The 21,665-nt window shown below is 35.7% G+C and overlaps 1 protein-coding gene across 4 annotated transcripts in view; it reads right to left on the bottom strand.

The window, feature by feature from the left end:
- Positions 1 to 6,847: 6,847 nt before the first annotated feature.
- Positions 6,848 to 21,665, bottom strand: part of LOC121318115 (sodium-coupled neutral amino acid transporter 4-like) — a 37,766-nt gene continuing 22,948 nt past the window's right edge. For all 4 annotated transcript variants that reach the window (XM_041254424.1, XM_041254425.1, XM_041254422.1 and 1 more), the window contains exons 8-16: positions 18,432 to 18,514; positions 18,286 to 18,344; positions 16,629 to 16,889; positions 16,451 to 16,530; positions 15,574 to 15,674; positions 13,985 to 14,109; positions 9,483 to 9,627; positions 8,539 to 8,636; positions 6,848 to 7,377 (exon numbers count right to left, since the gene is read on the bottom strand). In XM_041254424.1, the coding sequence (XP_041110358.1) occupies positions 7,276 to 7,377; positions 8,539 to 8,636; positions 9,483 to 9,627; positions 13,985 to 14,109; positions 15,574 to 15,674; positions 16,451 to 16,530; positions 16,629 to 16,889; positions 18,286 to 18,344; positions 18,432 to 18,514 (1,054 nt within the window). In that variant the 3' untranslated portion in view covers positions 6,848 to 7,275. The remainder of the gene's footprint in view (positions 7,378 to 8,538; positions 8,637 to 9,482; positions 9,628 to 13,984; positions 14,110 to 15,573; positions 15,675 to 16,450; positions 16,531 to 16,628; positions 16,890 to 18,285; positions 18,345 to 18,431; positions 18,515 to 21,665) is intronic.

The raw sequence follows: 21,665 nt of genomic DNA, 5'->3' as shown, positions 1-21,665 counted from the left end.
AGGAAATTAGAAGACATGTTTGAAGTAACTTTGCTCAAATGCCTGCTTGGCAGAAAAGTGATTGCCAGGTGGTGTGTTGAGAATTCATAGGAAAGGTAGAAATCTGAATAATATTTATAGGCTCATCCATACTTCAAATACTCAAACCATCATACATTTTGAGCAAAAACTATTAGTGTAGTAGACAAATGTTTCTTCTACTCCCTTCGTCAGCATGAAGACATTAACAGCAATGTCTGTCAGCTTGTATCAGTTTCTTACAATTTTGCCACAATATTAAAGTTAGTGCTTAATCTGGAGAGAGATACTGTATATTGTGTAATGAAGACTATTCCTCCTGTAAATGTCAAACCTCCATTAAGCATGTTGACTGAACAGCACTGGAGTAGTGTATGGGAGCCTGCATTGCTTGATTTATATAATTCAGTGTGTTACTGAAATATACATCTAGGAAAGGTCTTTTACCTGTTCTAGACAATCATTTGTTGTGCCAAATCCTCATCTTTATCTTTTCTGATTTCCAGGATTACACAATCTTTAATATACAACTGTTCACTTCTTTTAGTTGGACCCAGAAAGATGTGTGGTCTTCACAGTATCTTTGAGCAAAAGAGATTTTCTTGTTCTTTTTTCACTTTCTTGTTCCGAAATACATTAACGTTACTCAATTTATACTGTAGGGGCTTTCATCAAAATCAATAAAGCAAGCAAACTCTTTCTCAGTGCCTGGTCCCTTTGTTAGGACCTCACGCGCAGATTGAATTAGGAATCACCCGGGTGAGGGGCATGTCCTCCGGATGTATCATGGGTCGAATAAATTTGGTCATTTACTTACAGTAAACATTACTATGGATGAAGTGCAGCCAACAATGCTGCACTTGTACCCAGATGGTGATGGCTATCCCATCCACCGTGCCAGAATGACTGGTAAGAGGAGCATTACAGACTTCAGGCATCTTCCATGGCCACAAACCCTGGATCTCAATGTTTGGGATGAACTTGAACAATACATTTGCCATCCCGATCGTCTGCCTACCTCTTTTCACCAATAATGCGAAATATTATTGACCGAATGGATAACCATCCTTCAAGACATCTTCTGGCACCTTGTGGCGTCTATGCCACTTCATGCTAAGGCTGTGATGAGGGCCAATAGTGGCCCAACCCAATATTAAAAACAGTACATGGTCTTACTGTATTGCCACAATGTACCTACTTTTTATTATTAAATATTATCTTTAGAAATTAGCATTTGTGAACAGTACATGGCAATGTGAGACTGGAACATAATAAATGAAACAGCATCCTGAATTGAAGATTGCGAACTCCTTCCATGAGCATGTTTGGAGGGAAAATTAGTTTTTCAGATCACTCCATTGCGATTCACACAGCAGGTGCAATATGAACTGAATCAAGGGCAGTACATGTATAAATGAGGTCAATATCTGTTGCAGAATCATTTATTGCAACACTCTGTAGCTCCATCTGCTGTTTATAAAGTGCAGACGCATTTGGAATGGTCTGTCATGAACTGCAATAGGTTTTCTAATACTGTAGCAATGAATATCAACAAACAGGTAACCTTGTATGCTAGTGTTTCATAGCTCAAACTTAAATCAAAAGAAAATCCAGTTTGGTGTAATTACAAATTCTGGTCATTTTAAAATACAGAAAATATTATGCTTCAGCTCTACAGTGACCCCATTCACATGTAACAGAAATTATTATTATACTCAGACTCAGATTTTGAAAACTTATTTGCTTATGTGTTTGATTTTAATTCACTGATAAAACTGTTGTATTTTACTGGGCAGAAAGCTTAAGTTTAAATTGAAACTTTCATATCAAACACTTCACAATGAATCAGTGTTTTACAAGGAACTCAAAAGTGAATACATTTCCAGCACTTCCCTGAAGGAAACACAGGTGCCAATTATTGAGAAATGGCCTTGTGACCCTGCAGAACAATTTAAACACCTTGTAGAATCAGTGCCATCCTGTCTGTCTATTGTAGTTTAATGATAGGTGTTTCGAATGTTTTTGACCAGCTTCTCTCTATCTACCCAATATACAGTATTCTCAATGGAAACATTGTGCTTTCATTTTAAATGAAATATGGTTGAATTTTTCTTCCAGATCATTTTTGAATTGCATAAGATTGTGAGCTCAATTGGGTTCATTTTGAATTTAACAGAATATTTGGTTATGTCTAAAATACCTTATCCACTGTCTCATTCATATGCTACTTTTTACAATATGCGACTTAACTTTGAGACATCACACTTTGTTTTGCTTTTACCATAGTATACCACTTCATTTTAGGAAGTACTTTGCTCTTTATCAAGTGTCAGATATCTGAATCACATTTTATAAATGGCAATTAAATGGATGAACTGTATGGAAACATTTGTGGGGTTGTGATAAAGTCAATTGGGGTACATCCACACATGCTATGGCTTATTTAGGCCATGCAGAGTGCTGAATTTTGGTACTGATACTGAACTAGCCAAAGCGAATAAAATGACAAAAGAAAAATGCCCAGAGTGTTAAAATCACAGAGATGATGAGTTAAGGAGCAAAGGCCTCAAACACACATCTTTAAAACTGCTCCTAGTTAATTAACCAAGTTATATGGGCTTTAGCAGCATCCCCTACGAGCATTTTTTAAAATATTAAATTATTGTATTAACCATGACTTGTTCTGTGCTGCTCTATACTCTTCGTCACCTACATAAGGCCCAGCATGCTTAGCAGACAAACTATAGTGCCTTCATCAATGTTCACTTTATTTTGATTAAGCCATTTAGTGTTACAGATGTGTGCCAATAACCCTGGCCAAGTGCCATGTACTGACATACATTGTATGTTTTTTTTTTTTTTAGGTTGTTGGTTTTTGTTCTTCTACTCATATGGAGTACTGTACCCAAGACACATTTGTTTTTAAAATGTTTATTGTATATCTTGCATATATTGTAATTGTTTCTCTACAAAACAGCCTTCTTTGTTCCAACAAATGCACAGGTTGAGTTTTAGTTGTACCAGAGAAGAATTAAAAAATAAACAAACAAAAACTACAGAGTACAAAACTGGAACTACTGTAGACATGCCATTCATATTTTTACAACGGCAGCAACATGACAACCGTATGTTTGGTTAACATGCTTGTTGGCTTTCAGAACCATGAACCAGGAAACACCAATAAGGCATTTGAAAAATATTCCTAAATAGAATAACTGGTTTATAAACATAGTAGTTACATGTACAATTCCAGCATACAATATTAAAACTGTTATTAGAAGTCTCTGGATATGTTACAAAACATATAGTAAACTTCTACCACATTTAGGTCCAATGGTATCTGTTAACTGAAAGACTTATAAGGCTTTATATACTAGATATGTAACAATATAGTATATATACAAGTTTACATTGTGTTAAAAACTCCTATAAAAAGTGAAGTTGCCTTTTTGCAGACTAACTTGCTGAAAAAGAGTTAAACCACCCTGGAAGATATGGTAATATTAATTTGCCTGCCATAACTTTTTAGTGTTTTAATCCATCTCATCCAAGATTCCTCAAGTATTTTCCATGAAACATGTAGGGCTTATATGACAGGTACAAGCATCTTGGATTTAGTTTCTGTTTAAAAAGGTTCTCCTTGGTAGGGTACAAAAACAACTGTATATACAGACAGGCCAGAGTTGCATTGCCGATCACAATCTTACAGTGCATTGCTACGGAACAAATGGAAAGTGCTTTCATATTTAAATAGCTTCAAATTACATTTATATATTTTTTTTATTTTTATTTTACTGACCCTTTACATTGGGCTGATCTGGCCTGTGTTACTTATGTCTATGGCTGGCAACTAGAGCTGAAGGACAGATTCTGAATTCAGGTCAAAAGCACCTTCCCAATATCACAAGGTAAAACATTAAAAACACAGTCGTTGAGTAAAAGAACTACTCAGAGTGACTGCAAACATCATACAATGAGAGTAAAAACACAACTGCATATGTCATTTGAAGTCACTTAAGGTACACCTTGGATAACCATGAACTCATATATTATATATATAATATAATATTATATATATATATATATATATATATATATATATATATATATATATATATATATATTACACACACACACACACACACACACATTTAGGTAAATGAGACATGTTTTCACAACTGACAGCAGTATACAAACACAGCAATGCAACCCACGCTTGGCCATTTTTTACTAAATAAACAGTAAATCCAGGCTTACTATGCCGTAACAATTACATTGACCACAATCTCATTTTCAAAACCTTCTCGAAGGAGAATCTGGTGGCACAATCCCTTATAACCCCCACACAATTATATAAAAAAACTACTACAGAAAACATTATTTACAGTACATATACAATCGTCAAAAAAGACCATGTATGTAATCTAAAACATGCATGTAATATTAAGCCATTTCATTTGAAATATCCACTTGTTACATGTATATGTAGATCTACAAAAGATCTATAAATGTTGTCCATTTTGGCTTGCAAGATTTGACATGCTCCTTTCGTTCGGCTTGTTTGTAACTCTGTCTTGGCAAGATATGTCTAGCAGGGCCATGGCAAGATACTGAGACAAAAATATTAAGCATCAGCGTAAGATGTTTAATTGGCATCTGCATTTGTTAAACTGTTGCTGGCATAAGCTTCTGTAAACATTTAGGTAATCGTTTACAATTTAACCACTATAGCTGAAGATTTCAAAACAAATTAATTTCAGAGTCAGGAGACCATGGCCAAACTAACATCCTTTCTTACCCAGGGACTCGAGAGCGGATGTCAGCGAGCTACCGATCTTTGGAGTACAAAGGCCATTACAATAAGACAATCCTCTCTCCTCCAGCTTACAGTGAGAATATGGAATACAGAAATGAAAGTAAATAGTTATGTCCGTCTTTGAGCTTAGTGGGCGCCTGGCCAGCAGGGTTCACTATAGTGCAATGAGGAGAAACAGTCCCTGCTGGTTTAGCCTCCCAAACCGACGGGTGCGCTAGAGCCAATGCGACACTCCCTTCGGAGTCCCCAGCAAAGACCGCACTACTGTTTGTGATTAATTCTTGGCCACACAGCAGGCTGAATAAGGGTAACCTACTGGCATTATTTCACTTCTGGTAAGTTTCAGACCTAAGGCAAAAAAGCTGCGTGTACTACAGAAACAATGACTAGAACACCGAACATTCTTGTTTTAAATTCCAAGTGAAGCTACTGCAAGGCATGCTAGATTCATGCAATTACCTTCTGATGACTGCAGCAACAATTTAATAGCTTGAGTGGTAAAAAGTAACAAGCAATACCACTGTACAGGCACATCTCAGCATTCACATTCCAAACCTCAACACAAATATAAACATACTATACAAGTTCCTAAAACACGGCAACCAATATCTGTGCATTGGAAAAGAGAGCACTCTACACATTTGGAAACAAACGAAATCCTGTGATATTCACTCAAAACCAAAATTTAAGGCAATCAACAAGCTTATTATAGAAATAGTACCAATATAAACTCAGTCTCCTGCAATCAAACATCTTTAGACATATCTGGTCAATAAAGACAAACACAATCTCTTTTCTTCCCCTTGAGAAAAGCATGCCTAAATTAAAAGGACAATACTTGACTTGAGTAAAGGTTATTTGCTCCACTTATCAGTGTATGAAATAAAATACAAATATGCAGCCAGCACTGTTGGGGGGGGGATATTGGATTAAATTTAGCTTGAAGCCAATGTATGTATGTGTGTGTGTGTATATATATATATATATATATATATATATATATATATATATATATATATATATATATATATACACACACACCCAGTGTGTGTGTGTGTTTATTTTACTCTCTAATTTAACCTAGCCTGTTACTGAAAAAAAAAAAAAAAAAAAAAAAATCCTATAAATCCTATATATCACACACACACATACAGACACACACAGAGCTAAGGTCAGTGTTGGCAATGACCTGGACATGTTATTGGTTGCAGGTATAGCACATATACTGAAAGTGGAAAGACACACTTGCAACATATTTTTGCGGGGCAACTACAGTGGATATGTTCCATATTCAGCATCTGTGTTTATACTGCTCCTGTACTGCTGAGAATTCAAAAAAAAAAATGAAATAAAAAACACACTGCACACATAGGGGTAGATGTACTAAATTATTGCGCCTGTCGCAATGATCACAAACCAGTTGCAAACGAGTCGGAAGTCTAGCGTGAAATGTACTAAACATGCACAGTGCTGTTCGTGACTTTGTAAGAAATGCTTTGCTGCAGCAGTTTCTTTTCGGTTCAACCTTAGATGATTATGTTAGTATGGGCGGTCCTGCATAAATTAGCAAAAAGGGGGCGGATATAGTGCAAATGAGGGTTTACAAATATTATAATGAGATGTACTAAAGCTTCTGACAATTGCATCAATTTGTTAAGAACTTTTGAAAGCATGTTATAGTTTTGAGAGCAATAGACCTCACACCCACCTGTCCAGTTTAGCGAGGGGCAACTGTATCATTATGAAAAGCTTTTTGGAGGTGAAGGTAGGGGACCCACTACATAATCTGATGGGATTAAAATGCCTTTCATTTTTTACATAACAGTATTAAAATAGATAAAATGAAACGGACATTTACATTTAACAAAAATAATGCTATTTTGATTCTTGCCCACTTGCATGTATAGACGTTCTCCTTCAGGCACCGTCTGCTGCAGCAAACCACAACTCCACTCCTGCTATTTATTTGAAAAAATGTTGCACAACTCGATAGAGATCTCGCTAAGATGATGCAAATAATATTTAAATTAGTACAATGCTGCTCTTCAATAACATTTTTTAGTACACACGACAAAATGTGCACTTTGCAAACTGTCGTAACGAAAATACAAACTGCGGTATGTTTGCACTGCGACTGGCCCATCTTAGTACATCTACCCAATAATCATTCATTAAACTAAACAAGTGTTAATTTTCTTAAAAACATAAATAGAGACACATTCCATGTCACTAGAGGATGTGTTTTTTTCTTCTTCGAAAGAACACTTGTACTACATTTATGCACAGTCTTTAGGAACTTGCTTTAATATGGGCGTGGAACGACATCTCCCTCCTCGAGTGACACAGGTGCTCTTTCCCCGGTGGGAGGGGGGGGCTTGCTGGAGAATGGCATTCAGAGCTTCAAGTCATCAGTGTATACTTGTTTTTTCAACCCAAATGGGTTAGTGGCCACCAGAACCGGGAGGGTTGTGAACCCAGTCACTTACAATGAGTGACATGCTTCCGATCATAAAAACAATTCCCACGACGAGGAACACAAGTGCCTAAAGATTGAGAAAAAGCAGAGTCAGTACTATGCAGCATACATACAGTACGCATTGCCCTTCTCTTTTTCTTCCCATGCAGTTGACAGCCAGGGTCTCTATTGGCTTATCATGCTGGCTGCACCTGTCCATCACCTGCAGGGGGTACATGGCCAAATAACTAACTTGTCGTCCTTGCAGGAACACTAGGAAATAACCTCTTCATTTTGTACCAGGCACTTATGATAAACCTGACACACTCCTAAACACATTCTACCTACTTGCTGCCGCAGTCTCTTTTGTACAATTGTAACCGTCTCTTTAAAAACAATAGCTATGGTTTTGTTTTTGTTGTTGCCCAAGTAGTTTCACTGCTCACAGCTCATACTGTTTTGGTAGATGACCTCCATACCATCTTCTGAGTTAAAAAACAAACAAACACCTTCACCGCTGCCAGTGTTGAAACACAAAAAATAGACTGAGGACTGATAGGCAGACAGAAGCCGGGCTGTTGGACGTGAAATTACTCCCCAAGCTCAATAACCAAAAAGATGGGGAGAGAATCACAGTTAAAAAGGATAACACCGTCAGCAGACAGAAACCACAGCTCAAACACAGTAGTCAGGGGGTGCTGACTAATGCTTAGCAGTTCTGTTAGTAAAACTGTGCAGTACCACAAATAATTATTTATATAAGGAAGTCTCGGCATGAGGTTTAATGTGCAGATTATTTAACATGTCCCTTTTAAGTCAGTTGTAAGGTCCCATTGTCACATAACTTGTATGTAATGAGGAAGTCTGATCAATGTCAGGCAGATAGGCTTGTTCAGGCAAGTTGAAAGAGAGCTCTGAGCCAGGTAAAGACGGAGTACAAAGAACAATGATGAGAACTCAACATTAGAGCAACAGCAAAGCCAGAACTACACAGAATGATTACAAGGGCCAGAAAAGAAACAACATAAATGATCAATTAAAAAGGACACTCAACAATAAAGTACTTATATACTTTCTCTACAATAATGTAAATCTTTCATTTAACAGGAATTACTGTAAACCAAAAGTCATCGGCCACATTTGCTGAAGGCATTTCACAAACAATGATTTACGTCACATAGTATAGCATCAAAAGTAGAATGAACAGTGAATTAACTTCCAAATTAGTTTTTGTTTTTTTGGTACTTACCCCTATCTTTTGTGGTGATTTAAGAGGTATGCTTTTCACTAGTCTAATGTAGAATGCAGCTGGAAGGATAAAAATAAGCATGGTCGCAGCAGAGGAACCTGATAAAAGAAAAGTCGATTTATAAAAACATGCCAATAATATATATATATATATATATATATATATATATATATTTCAAAAACAGAGACTTGTGCACAAAAAGCAATTCAGAGATATTTCAAGCCATTCTTAAGCAAGTCATTTTTTTAATTATTATAATAATTATTATTATTTTTTTTTTTACATGGTTCATCAAAAATGCAGATAATAAATTTGGCTGACACTGACTTTAATTATTCCTCCCTTAAGTGATGTAACACCCCCTCCTAGCTAACAGATGTTCACAGTTGCTGTACAGCAAGAAGCTATCATTCATATGTCTGCAGACTTATTCCCAGGCCAGCAAAAATCACCATTATTATTACAACCCCAAGAAGCTGTTAATAATGAATACAGGATGCTTAAAATGTATGTATTGAACTAAATAACAATCTATTTGCATGCAGGGAAACATTGTTTCCTTCTCTTTGATTTCTAGTAGATTTATCTGCACTGATAAATATTTTACATACCCTAAGAAAGAATGCAAAGTCTTGTATTATATTAAAACATTTTCTTATTTATATTTTACAGTGTTAGTTTTCTTGAACGTTTTACAATTACATTGATGGCATGTTAACCTCTTCTTATTTTAATGGTTTTAAACAGTGGCAGATGTTCATACTTTACATTAACCATGATTTACTGACCACATCATTAAAAAGGAATAGCATCTGCTGTACATGTTTCTATAATGCTTCAACCAGTCAAACACAATTTGTGTGTGTTTGTTACCATATAGATCAATTACTGGTTCTCAAACTGGTGCACAGTGAAACATGGGCCCAACAAACAATGAAACTCACCAATGAAACCAAAGATGTCTCTAATGGTAGGCACAAATATCACCAGAAGATTGTTAAAAACCAGCAGGACTGCCGCAATCAGGAAATGCCGGACCCAGCTGAACTCTCTCCTGGCAAATAATAGGGTTGTAATCGAAGATCGGATCTACAGTGGGAAAATAATAAGAATAAAAAACAGACTCACAGTAGTTCAACAATAAAACAAAGGCACGTTATTAAACAATACCAAAAAAATAGCCATATACAGAGAGTGGAGATATCTTCTGCTATGTATTTTATAGGAGGACATTTCTGCTGCAGAGTAATAATTGGAGATGAAACAGTTTTTTTCCCCAAGCTTATTTATATATGTATATATGTGTGTGCATTGTCTAAATCAATTGCAATGGTATTTCAGACATTAATACAATGATGGAGTGCTTCCTTATCGTTACATACTTTTGGTCATCCTTGAATTATATTGTATTCACTAGACAAACAGTCTTCCCCTGCATTTTACATGACAGAAGAAGTATAGCTTAGACATCTGCCAATAATTCACCTGCAGCTAATCGTCTTTTGCTTTTAGTACTTTAAAACAAATCCTCAAATAAGCTTTAGTGTTATTGTAAATAGGATCTATAATTCTGCAAAATAAAACAGTGTCTGCTTTCAAACCGTTTTTTTTTTTTTAAGGTATGGCGCTAGATACATAGTTTTTTTTACATTGCAGTGAGGTCTGGGTGCTCAGTGCACAGATTAGACCCTTCCACTGGAAATTTAAGTAGGTGAAAGTTCAAGAGTTGCAAATGATACACCACAGAACAACAATCTGCTCAATGATTGGTCGGGAGAAGTTTTAAGGGGCGGGGCTTAAGCAAGTTTTTTTTCTAAGGTAAAGAGAAATATGGGGTCAAGGGTCATGACAACTCAAACAGAGGCTGTAAGGGAGAGACAAGCAATTGCAAGTGAAGCTTGCATCAGCCATAGGAGGCATGGCTTATGCACCACTGGTGCAGTTATACTATAGAACATTATTGCACAGATCATTTTGCTAAGAATAAAACACTGTATATTTAAAAAGCTGTTTTGTATTAAAATAATATTTTAATTCATGAAAACATCACAATGTTAACAGAGCAAAACACAAATTCCTTTTAAGTATATATTTCCTATACCTTAAACAGCATGTTTTGCTGACCACTGTCAAAACTTTAATGACAAAGGCAGCAGAGTGGTGTTGCTGTCCAGAATTCCTGAAACAGTACCATTATATTTACCATTAGACGTATTTACAGTTGTTGCTTGACGTTTGTACTGAATGACCGCAAAGGTCTCTAGCGACATTGATCAAAATGAGTGACTTAATGTAATACAAATGTGAGAAAATGGAGAAGCTAGAGAAATGTATCAATTTGTTTTATTCAATCTTATAAAATGCCTCCCCATGTGTTACCAATATGAACTGTAATGGATACTAAATTGTCTTTATTCAAACTAACATTTACAGCAGCTGTTCCGGTATTTTCTGAGAGTCAACATACACAGCAGTGCTTGTTCCGAACTTGTGTAACACAAGGCCAAAATGTAGACTGGTCAATCAGCTGGAAAGAGACATTCGACTAAGATAAAAATGTTGTATGACTATAGCATATTGCAACATTGTCCATTAATGTGCCAGAACTCACACAACTATAATCTCACCTGTGGAGTAGATTTTTCTTAAACTATGCAGACCATGTTCCAAAAGTATTTCATTTACAGAAAAGAGAGTTTCACTTGACTTAAAATTTGTAAGGTTGTAGCGTTGTGGGGAAATAACCATGCAGACCAACTGTGTTCTGTGAGGTTTGTAGAATTAGCCAGGCAAATTAAACAAGGCCAATACAAACCTGTTCTAGAGTTTGAATAATTTTTTTGGATAGGTACGTTCTATTCTTTTATTTATTTATTTAAAAAAGTGACATCGACCTGTCGAAGGCTGTGTTAGAATATGCAGCAACATTGAACTTGCTACATTAGTTATGGTAATAATGGCAATTAAAATGTCTTTTGTAACACAATAGTTCTAAATATTTTAGCTGTGCCAGAATATCGGCTTCAGTAACATGCACACTGCAGCCTGTCTTACAAACATCTCTTTGATCTGTAGCCTCTCATATTAAAGATTGGTGCCGAAGGCAAAGAGAACTAAAGCACTGTCTCTGCTAAAAAAAAAAAAAAAAAAAAAAAAAAAAGAAAAAATGGCAACTTTACATTTGACAGATGATACCGAAACAGCCACACATGCCTTGTCCTTTCTAAAGCCTTGTATGAACAAAGCATTCTACTGCTCATGAAAACTTGACAACAGATGTACTTCATGGGTCTAGCTGAACTGAACTGTTGACTGATTAACCACTAACTGTTTTGTATTGGCAGTCACTGAAGAATAATTCATACATCCCTGCACAAATGTCTTGTATTTTTCCTCTCAATGATCTTACATTTGCAATACTGATAAGTGTGAATGTTTATGTAAGGAATGATTGAATACGCATGGCCCAGGATCTTGCCTTTCGGCCTGAAATGATCCGGGTCATGGGACCCAAAAAACTTTGACAAAGGAAAGAGATATGTCCCTTGTTTAAGCAACTGAACTAAACCTTTAAAAAACAATTACTGCATAACCAAAAACCTCCCGTCTTTCTATACATTATATAATATATAGATATATACTATGTATAATATGTATGATATATATATATATATATATATATATATATATATATATACTTATATATATTAATAAATAATATATATATATATATATATATATATAATTAAAAAGAGTAAAAGCTTCTGTTAGTTCCAATTCCCACGTCATATTCCTGTCATCACTGGTAGTTTAATTTAAAGGCAGCACTGTTACACAGTCTACCCAGTTCAGTCTTCAAATAAAGAATACAGGCTCTGAATTATTAAACCTCTTCTACAAAACAGTGGTGTGAAAAAGCACCAACACCCACTTAACCTGTGACTGATCTCCATGTGATTGTTCTCCATGTGATTGTTCTCCATGTGATTGTTCTCCATGTGATTGTTCTCCATGTGATTGTTCTTGAGACTACTCATCTGTAACTAACAGTGAATGTGTGCCTCCTGCTGGCTGTTTTCTGTTATTTCTCTTGTAGAGAGAAAAACAGGGATGGGTCTGCTTTAAAAAATTTAATTCCACCGTAATAAGCAATAAAGTTAACATCATCCACTACATCCACATTACACTACCACCACAAGAGACACATTTAGATTGTATGGGGATAACTGTTTCTCCTGGAAATGCTATCTGGCTCCCTTTGATGGGTACTGTCAGGGATCATATGGAGCTGTTCACAGCTGTTCATTACATTCTCATACCACTCCTATAGTAGTCACACAGCCAAATTAAGACCAGACCCAAATATAGTAAGTAGGAAGGGGCCAGCCTATTGAAAAGACTTCCTGAGAACTAGTTTTAAATGGATTGTGTATTTACCATAGGTGTCCTTCAAGACAAAGCAGATATCAAGAAGAGCACACACTGAATGATAGTTAAATATTCCATGTATTAGCTCAAGCTTCCCTAACTTGGTCTTTGAGGATCTCCATTCTTTATTTGGGTTAGCGAGTACCGAGAGAAAAAGCTGAGAACATGCTGTGTACTTCTATTCTGTTATTGCCAACCCACAGCTCCCTTTCTTTCAAGCTGCTTGTGAGCCACACTCAATGTATCTGTCATTTTTATAGTGTGGCTAGCGACCAAGCAAAGCACAGCACAGGCCTATTTAAAGCAATCAAAAATACCCCCAAGGTGTTGACACTGACTCAAGAGCTGGAATGCAGATTATCTGGCATTTGTGTTGTGTTCTATATTACGTTTTCTGTTTGGCTGCTTTTAAAACATGAAACGATCCAATTTGCACTTGGGGTTCCATTCGGACATTCGTTTAGTGGAACCCGATTATTTACAAGCCTCCTCTGAAGGTATGGTCTCACAAAATTGTAACAATTTTTTTTTTTTTTTTTTTGATTACTGGACTTAAAGAACAATTTGTAATTCATAAACCCATATATCCTAAAAATGTCACTATGCCTGTAGAACCATTTAAAACAACACTGTATCCAAAGACTAAAAAAGTACATTTGGCGGAAGCATTCAATTACCAAAGCAAGCAAGTTGTCGGTCTGTCTATCTGTCTATACAAAGCTATAATTCAACATTTAACTGTAACAATTCAAGGCAATAACAATATTTATTTCTGTGTTCTGATATCAATCAAGCTTTTGTGAAGAACTTCTGAACCTAGAATGAATAAAATGGCATGGACACTGGCATTGAAATACTTTCTGAAATCTGATAGAAAGCTGTTTAGTCTGCTTTTAATACCAAGCTAACCATTTTGCAAATCGCTCACACCCCAGGAAGTTATTTTGGAGATTCCTCCAAAGTGACAAATCTATGCTGATGCATGATATGTGCTGTTTAAGGTAAGATGCAGGCTTACTGGAAAGAGGACAATGGGGACTGTTAAGGTGACAGCTATCAGTACGGCCAGGCGGACCATGAGGAGCAGGGTGTCAAACCTGTACACTTTGGTGAAGGTATGAAGTAATTCTGCTTCCACGTTACCTAAAATTAAAAATAAATAAAAAGGAAGATGAATGTTTCACATAAACATGAATGAAAAACATTAACCAGCAGCCTCTTCAATACATATTTACAACTACATCATACTGTAGTATACAAAATAAAAAAAAAATATTTATAATAAAACACACATCCAGTGCACTAATGAAGTAATTGTGGTTTAATTTAAAGGTCATTCTTTACACACCCTCAAGTCCATAATATTTTACCAGTTATACAACAAGCGTTGGGAGAGCTTGCATTGAATAACTTTCAAATTCAATGCTGCTGAGAGAATTTTTTTTTTTTATATATACAGGAGCTCATCTAAATTCACTGTTCCAAATTACACTGCATTGTTAAGCACAGAGCTTGATCTAAGGGAATATATTCTCTGAATTCAGTTGTTTAAATTTAGGTTTAAACTTACTTTTTTTCCATACATTGTACTTAGTGAAGTAGTGTGATTATTCACACATAACAATGGTAGTAAATAACTCACCCATTCTCTTTCGTGGAAGAACTACAGTATTCCATGAATGTTCATGGTGTATCTTTCATTTATTCTTTGTTTAAACAAAACAAAGATACTATGAAAGCAAAAACATTATACAAGTGGTATTGACGGCATCTACTATTTTTTAAAAAGAAGCACTTCAAAAAGGTGAGGGCTGTGACAAACCAGTTAAACACCACTGAGGTTAGAACAGGTGTCTGCAAGGTAAGTGGTTATGGGTTTTGATTTCTAGCCAGGGCTGACTCAGCCTAGATATCTAAAATAGGCCCTCTGGAAGGGGCTTGCAAAGAATGTGAAATGTCAATTTGGAAGCAAGTGGGACGATGTATGGTGTATGATGTTTGATGGATTAAATAAAGTTATGCAAGTTTTCTTGATGATACACAACTTACTAAAATCTAGTATTTTTCCCCCCCCATCTATCAAAACAGACAAAAAAAAAATTTGTGAACCAAGTCATGAGTTGAACCCCTAGAATTTCATCTTTTTCTGCTGTTTTTGAAACAAATATTACTTTTAAAATGCTATATAGAGAATATATATATATATATATATCTATATATATATATATATATATATATATATATATATATATATATATGTTAAGCATGCTAATGAGACTGCCACAGAAGATGTACTTATTTATGTAGGCTGATCATTGCAGAAAAGGTATATGGTTCAGGATAAAATTGTAAGACTGTCTGAGCCATTCACTCGAACACTTTATACTGGAAGTATCATACTGAAAAACAATCATAATTGAACATTAATAGTGAGGCTTCTTTTAGAACTGCATAGTTGTCCATGAGTTTTGTTGATTTTATTTAACTAAAACATGTTTTCATTACGAAACCCAAATTTATGCTACCCTTTACTATCATTTTCATTATACCGCTTATGATGGATTCAATGAAAGCTTTTTCAGCAAGTGCCATCATGCATTTACTTACCATAGAAAGTAAGATAGCCAAACAGAGCTGAAAACATGTACATGACAAGCATGGCAGAGATGGATATGTTCGAAACATTCTGCATCTTCTTTCGTGAACGGCTGGGAAGAGGAAGGAAAAGATCCCGTTAGAAATCCTACTCTAAAGAGATTCAGACTTTACACAGATGGTTACTCATTGGAGTTTTCACAGGAGATGGTGCAAGTAACAAACCCTCTTCTTCCATATCTCACAGCTTAATGCCTACATGGAGACATTGTTTGAATTGGAACTATGGAGATAATTGGTCTCTACATATGTGCAGATGTACACATTTTACAGTTTTGTTAAATCCAGCAGATGTTTTGTCAAGTGCCAGACTGTTAATTTAATTTCAAAACTATTTGAACTTGTTTAAAACTTTATTCATTAGACAATTTTTGGCTTAATCGAGACTAAATATCAAACTTTCCACTCTGAGATTTGATTATCGACCTGACTCTTGGTTTTTTTTTTTAATTTTATTTTTTTTTATTTATTTTAATACTACAGGTGAAATTTGAAAACCGTTTGAGCTAACTATTTACTCCTTGTCATTAGCAAAAAATAAAATTAAAAATCAGAAAGAAAAAACACAACCAATAATGTTCAGAAACCAGAAATAACCATCTCGGGAACTTAATTTTGGGGCTTGTACAGTTAATATTGATTTATTAATCATTTTAGAATTAATTGGTGTTATATATTTTATGACAAAATAATGGACTGGCAGTTTGGAGTAAATAGCTTTGCAAATCTATCCTTTTGTTACCAAATACAGGAGGTGAGTATTGCACTTTCTTTGTAATCATGGCAGCATGCAGTCATACTGGTACAAAAATAGGCTGGGTATTCTTACTCTTTCAGTTCACTGAAGATTGGCAGCACCTCTGGGTGACACACAAATGCGAATGCCAGGATTGGTATTGTGTAAGCTGTCTAAAAAATAAAAATAAAAATGCAACACATATTCAGTAACTTAGCGTGCACTAGCATCAGAGGATCTATACATAAATGTCCTCCAAAGGTCAGCATACCTGCGAGTTGAACACAAAGTACTTTGGTTTGCACATATCCTCGTCGTTGTGGCGAGGTTCATAAACCACCCCATTGCTGTGCTCTCCAGGAGCTTTTGTTTCCCCATGAGAGTATTCCATAACGAAGTCAGCACCAGAACGAACCGTTCTGTTGTGTAAGATAGCTGGAGACATGTGCATGCTGGTATTATAGGTTTGATTTGCTCCAATTGGGTCCAAAAGGGGAAGTGGGCAAGGTATTTGGGACTTCTTGTAGATCAACTGAAAACACAGGAAATTATATTATATATATTATATATATACACATTTACAAAAAAGTAAACAGTATATAACGTGAAAATAATAATAATAATAATATGCAATATGCAGCTGATGTAACTTAACAAAAAATTGATGGCGAGTAAGTGTGCATTTTCTTGAATCTAGAGTCCTTTTCTTCAATCAGTTGTTAGGTTTATTGAAATATGCAGGGAGTCTGGTCCCAGGTACAGGACAAACAGAACACATTCTTACAATTTTTGCTTGACATTAAATACCCTTCTTTATAGATGGTCCACCTCCTCTGACACTTAACCAATAGCAAAGGTACAATACATTATTCTGTTACCATATATTTAATTTATTGTGTGTGTGTGTGTGTGTAGTCTTGTGTGACAACCTCTGAACTCAGCGCATTCTTCAGACCCCTGGCACCCCAAAAGGTCCATACGTCTAGTTTTTGTCATCTTCCTTGTTCATATCTCTGTTTTGCTTGAGACCCTTTGAGTCCAGTGATGTTATCTCTTATTCTCCTTGAGAACTTCTGGGTCCAACACCAGTCCCTGGGAGCCTTTTAGCCCCTTTATGCTTTGCATTCCAAAAGTCTTAAGCCTGGCCCCTTCTGGTCCACAGCATTGTTATCTTGTTAGCTTGCCGTCAATGCTGGGCAAGAAGCTTGTAGACGCAAGGGCTCTATCAATTGTTAGCAGTACATGCAATTTGAACCAAACAGTCTGCTATCTGCAATATTAGTCTCTTTTCAGAAAAGAACACCAGTATAGCTCTGCCAGTCCACATGCTTAACAAACTGCTATTCAATTCTCAATCCATGTTTAGCAACAGCAGCATAAATTGAAGTGAAAATAGTCCTCATACATTTTTTTTTACACAAATGCCTTCCCTGATATATAGTGGTAACTATGAGCTATCATTGAAGAATATTCATCTTGCAGACATCTTATAAAACAACAAAGCTTTATTTACTGTATTTTAGGTTTCTAATGCCAATGATAATTAATGGGGTAACAGTCTTCCCCAAATGGATACATTCTGAGAATATATTAGTGAGGGGGCCCGTTACCTTCAACTACAGCACAGACTACACACCCTTTAGTTACATGACAAGTACTTTGGTCCTTGAATTTTAAAGTTCTGTTTTTTTTTTTTTTTTTTTAAATAAAAAAGTGAAATCACTTCTGCTCTGAGTTTTCCTTCAACACAACTGGTCATTCCGCTCGACGACAGAATGCTGTTGCTATGGTGTCAATGGACTCCTTATTTTTGTTTATCCAAATGTATAATTTTACCACAAACTTGACTTGGAATCCCAATGAAAGTGAATGGCAGAGAGATTCCACCTCTCATGAAATAATGTATGATATTAACATGAAATACTTACAACTCCGAGGAAAAACACCATGCATGTGAGAGAAAAGCCACTGGTGTAACCAAGGTAACCTGTCCAAGAACAACAATTGTATATTTTATTTTAAAAAGAGAACAATTAGAAAGCAAAGAATGAACCCTATAGTCGAAGATGCTTACCCAGATTTTTAAGCATGGAAAGAGGAAGGATAATTGCCAGTGATACAATCACCACAAGGTAATTGCCATTTAAGTACCATTCTCTGTTAAAGAAAAAAAGATCAACATTTGTCTGAGTTTATACACAACTTCCCGTTCCAAGTTCAAGGTTTGCTTATCTGTACCAAATCATTAGTTTCAAATTAGCTGTACAGTTAAAACTAAACAAAATGCTTTCTGAACTTGCCTGACATGTTCTTTATGCATAGGGTTATTTTTGGTGCTTTACGTTTTTAAAACATGGTTAGCACTGTTGTGTAATTACTGTGAGTTTTAGATAGTCAGATGTTCCACTTGGTTTCAGACACATCATGCAAGTCTGTTTGCCACATAGCTGGGCAATAATGTAACACATTCCTCATGTTCAAGGAGCAACTCTTATTTTGTACCTTCTAATAGCTCTACTGCTCTTCAATTACCAAGTGTGTCTGCAGAATACATATTGGACAATGCATCTTTTGATCGTGTTTGATTGTGTGTGTTACAAGCTAGAAGTATACTGTACGCATATGCAGGATTAATGGGGGCTACTCTTTACAAGCTACCTTCTTTATTCTTTAGCATATCAATCTAGGTTTGCACATACCATACTCCTTTAAAGAAGTAGTATCAATATTCAATGCTGTGAAATATGGGAGGAAATCTAAGGGAGAATGGTCTTGCTTTATTTGTTTGCATCAATAAACAAAATTTGCTTGATCCCTAAGAAGAAATCATGGTAAAGCAATACAAATGTTAGATATGAAGGTTAATCACATTTTTTAATTAAATGCAGCAAAATGTTCATTTGTATACAAAATAATGTTGTTGTTGTTTCAGTTTTTTGTAAATTTCCAATAAATTAAGCTGCAGGTAGAAACTTTAACATAGTCATGCAAGCTAAACAGGTGCTTTTGAATGTCATCTGCAAACTTTATTGTGAGGTTCATTGTGAAACTTGTTTTATATACTGATTAAAATGTAAGTAGCCTACATGATAGTATTGAAATAATTTAAATTAAGAGTTAACGAGTATGCTTTCATTGACTTCTAGCTAAACAAAATCAGTAACTATTATTTAGTGAATGCACAAATGCTGGGACAGCAACAAAGTCAGCTTTCTAATAAACTGGATAATAATGTATCTCTAAACAAAACTGTGTGGCCTATACAAGGTATAGAAAATCTAGCCCTTGATCGGTAAGCATTCAAAGTCCCCTGGTTATAGGCAATACACTCTTCAATCATTTTATTGTATCAACCACAAAAAAAAATCAAACAATTAGCACTGGGTAAAAGGACTGCAAGTCATTTTTCAAAGAAATAACACTGATTATTAGTAGGCTTTGCTGATAGCCGTGGCAGTGTGAAAGCCCTGCAGGTGCACAGGTGTGTGTGGGGAATATTCGGTGGCAAGGAGGGGGTTAAATTCCTCCCTGTCAAAACCTTTGGGAATGTGGCTGGAGCCATACATTGAATACATGATTAATTAAGCTCCAGCCACCGGTGTATAAAAAGGGTAATCACAGGTATTAGTTAGAATTTGTGGTGAGAATTAATCTGTGTTAGTTGGTGAAGGTATGTGTGCTGTGCTGTTTAATACATGCAAATTATTGTTGGTGTTAAATCAGGAGTTTTATGGAGCTGTGTGTTATTGGAAACAACCGTTCGGTCGGGATCCATGGTAGTTAAACATGTTTATATTATTTTATTAAACTGATTTGTTTTGGTCCTTGTGCGTGTTTGTTTTGTGTTTTATTAATTATTATTAAAGTGCGCAAAAGCATGTTAATTCTTGCAGTCTCTGTCTCTGGGTCTCTTTTCTGCCAGTACTGGAATTGGCTGTAAGGCTACCCTACCACAAAAGCAAATAGACAATAACACTTTTTCAGGAATTGGAATTTGTTTTGCTGTACGCACCCACATTATGAATATGAATTTGTCACTTTTTTGTTCACACATACCTGACAGCATAAGAGGTCAGGTAAGGGCAGCAGGTAAGAAATACTAGCCTTCCTTTAAATTTAGTCATTATTGTTAAACTCTTAAAAGGCAGTAAGACAGTCTTGTTTGGTCACGGTTTTGGGAGGAGTCGGGAAATGGAGGGTGTCTAACAATAAACTGATAAAGGATAGCTTTTCATTTTCCCATGTTGATTGTTATCTGGCTTACTGAAAGTTGTTTGAAAGGTTTAAAGGAGTTGGGTATACTAAATCAAAATAAACCCTCACAACTAAGACGTTTGTTACTGGGAGTAGCCTTTCTGAACCAATACCTTGCTGTCCAGTTCTTAGTCACTTTCTGCAGTAGAAGAAGTGGAAAAAGTACACAGTCCATTTTGCAAAGCCTTATGGAGGCTGCAGTTCTGTGGCACTTGATTTTATGATTGTAAGATTTGATGACTTTCTTGAAGTGGAGTATTTTAATTAGTATCACATGGCCATTACATATTGTTTGTTTTACAAGGAACAGGGACTGAAAAAAGAGGCCCCTTCCGTTGATTTAAAAGTACGCCATCAGGCGAAATGAAGTAAGCCCCCCCCCCCCCCCAAAAAAAAAAAAAAACAAAAAAAAAACAAATCAATCCTTCAAAACAGAGCTGCACCAAAAAGCATGTTACAAATTAACTGGACCCCTCTTTCCAAACTATTATATTTGAATTTTGTATTCTTCTTCATACTGTACATAAGTAATAGCCTTGAGTATTAAAAATGACATGTATTTGGTTTCATAAAGTCACTGAAATAATTAGATGTGCAATCCTCCACAAATTTCCAAATCGAATACTAGACAGGTGATGATCACCAATCAATGCATTGTAAACACTTCATTATTCAAAAGCAAAAATATAAAATTTAAAATCTTCAAATACAACTGAAAACATGCATGTGATAGCAATATAATATTAACAAAACTTTATTATTCAAAATCAAGAAGACACACATTTCTTTCATTAGATTCTGACATTTCCGATTACAAAACACAGATGGAAGAACTTTAGTCTTGCAATGCTGCTGGGTAGCTAACTACATCAGGCATGAGGCTCCAATTATGGCCCGATATAACAGTTCTCTGAATGCATGCAAAATTTAAAAATCATGGGAACCAACAATGCGCTAATTGTATCTCTGGAAATAATACTCTGTTTGTTCTGTACAGGTCCTTAAGATTTCTCTTGGAATTAAACATCAAGCTTGAAGAGACGTTATTTAGTAA

The sequence above is a fragment of the Polyodon spathula genome, chromosome 7 (assembly GCF_017654505.1).
Source record: "Polyodon spathula isolate WHYD16114869_AA chromosome 7, ASM1765450v1, whole genome shotgun sequence".
Taxonomy (NCBI): domain Eukaryota; kingdom Metazoa; phylum Chordata; class Actinopteri; order Acipenseriformes; family Polyodontidae; genus Polyodon; species Polyodon spathula.
Note: the sequence above shows the minus strand (reverse complement) of the source record. Positions and strands in the feature narration are given on the sequence as shown.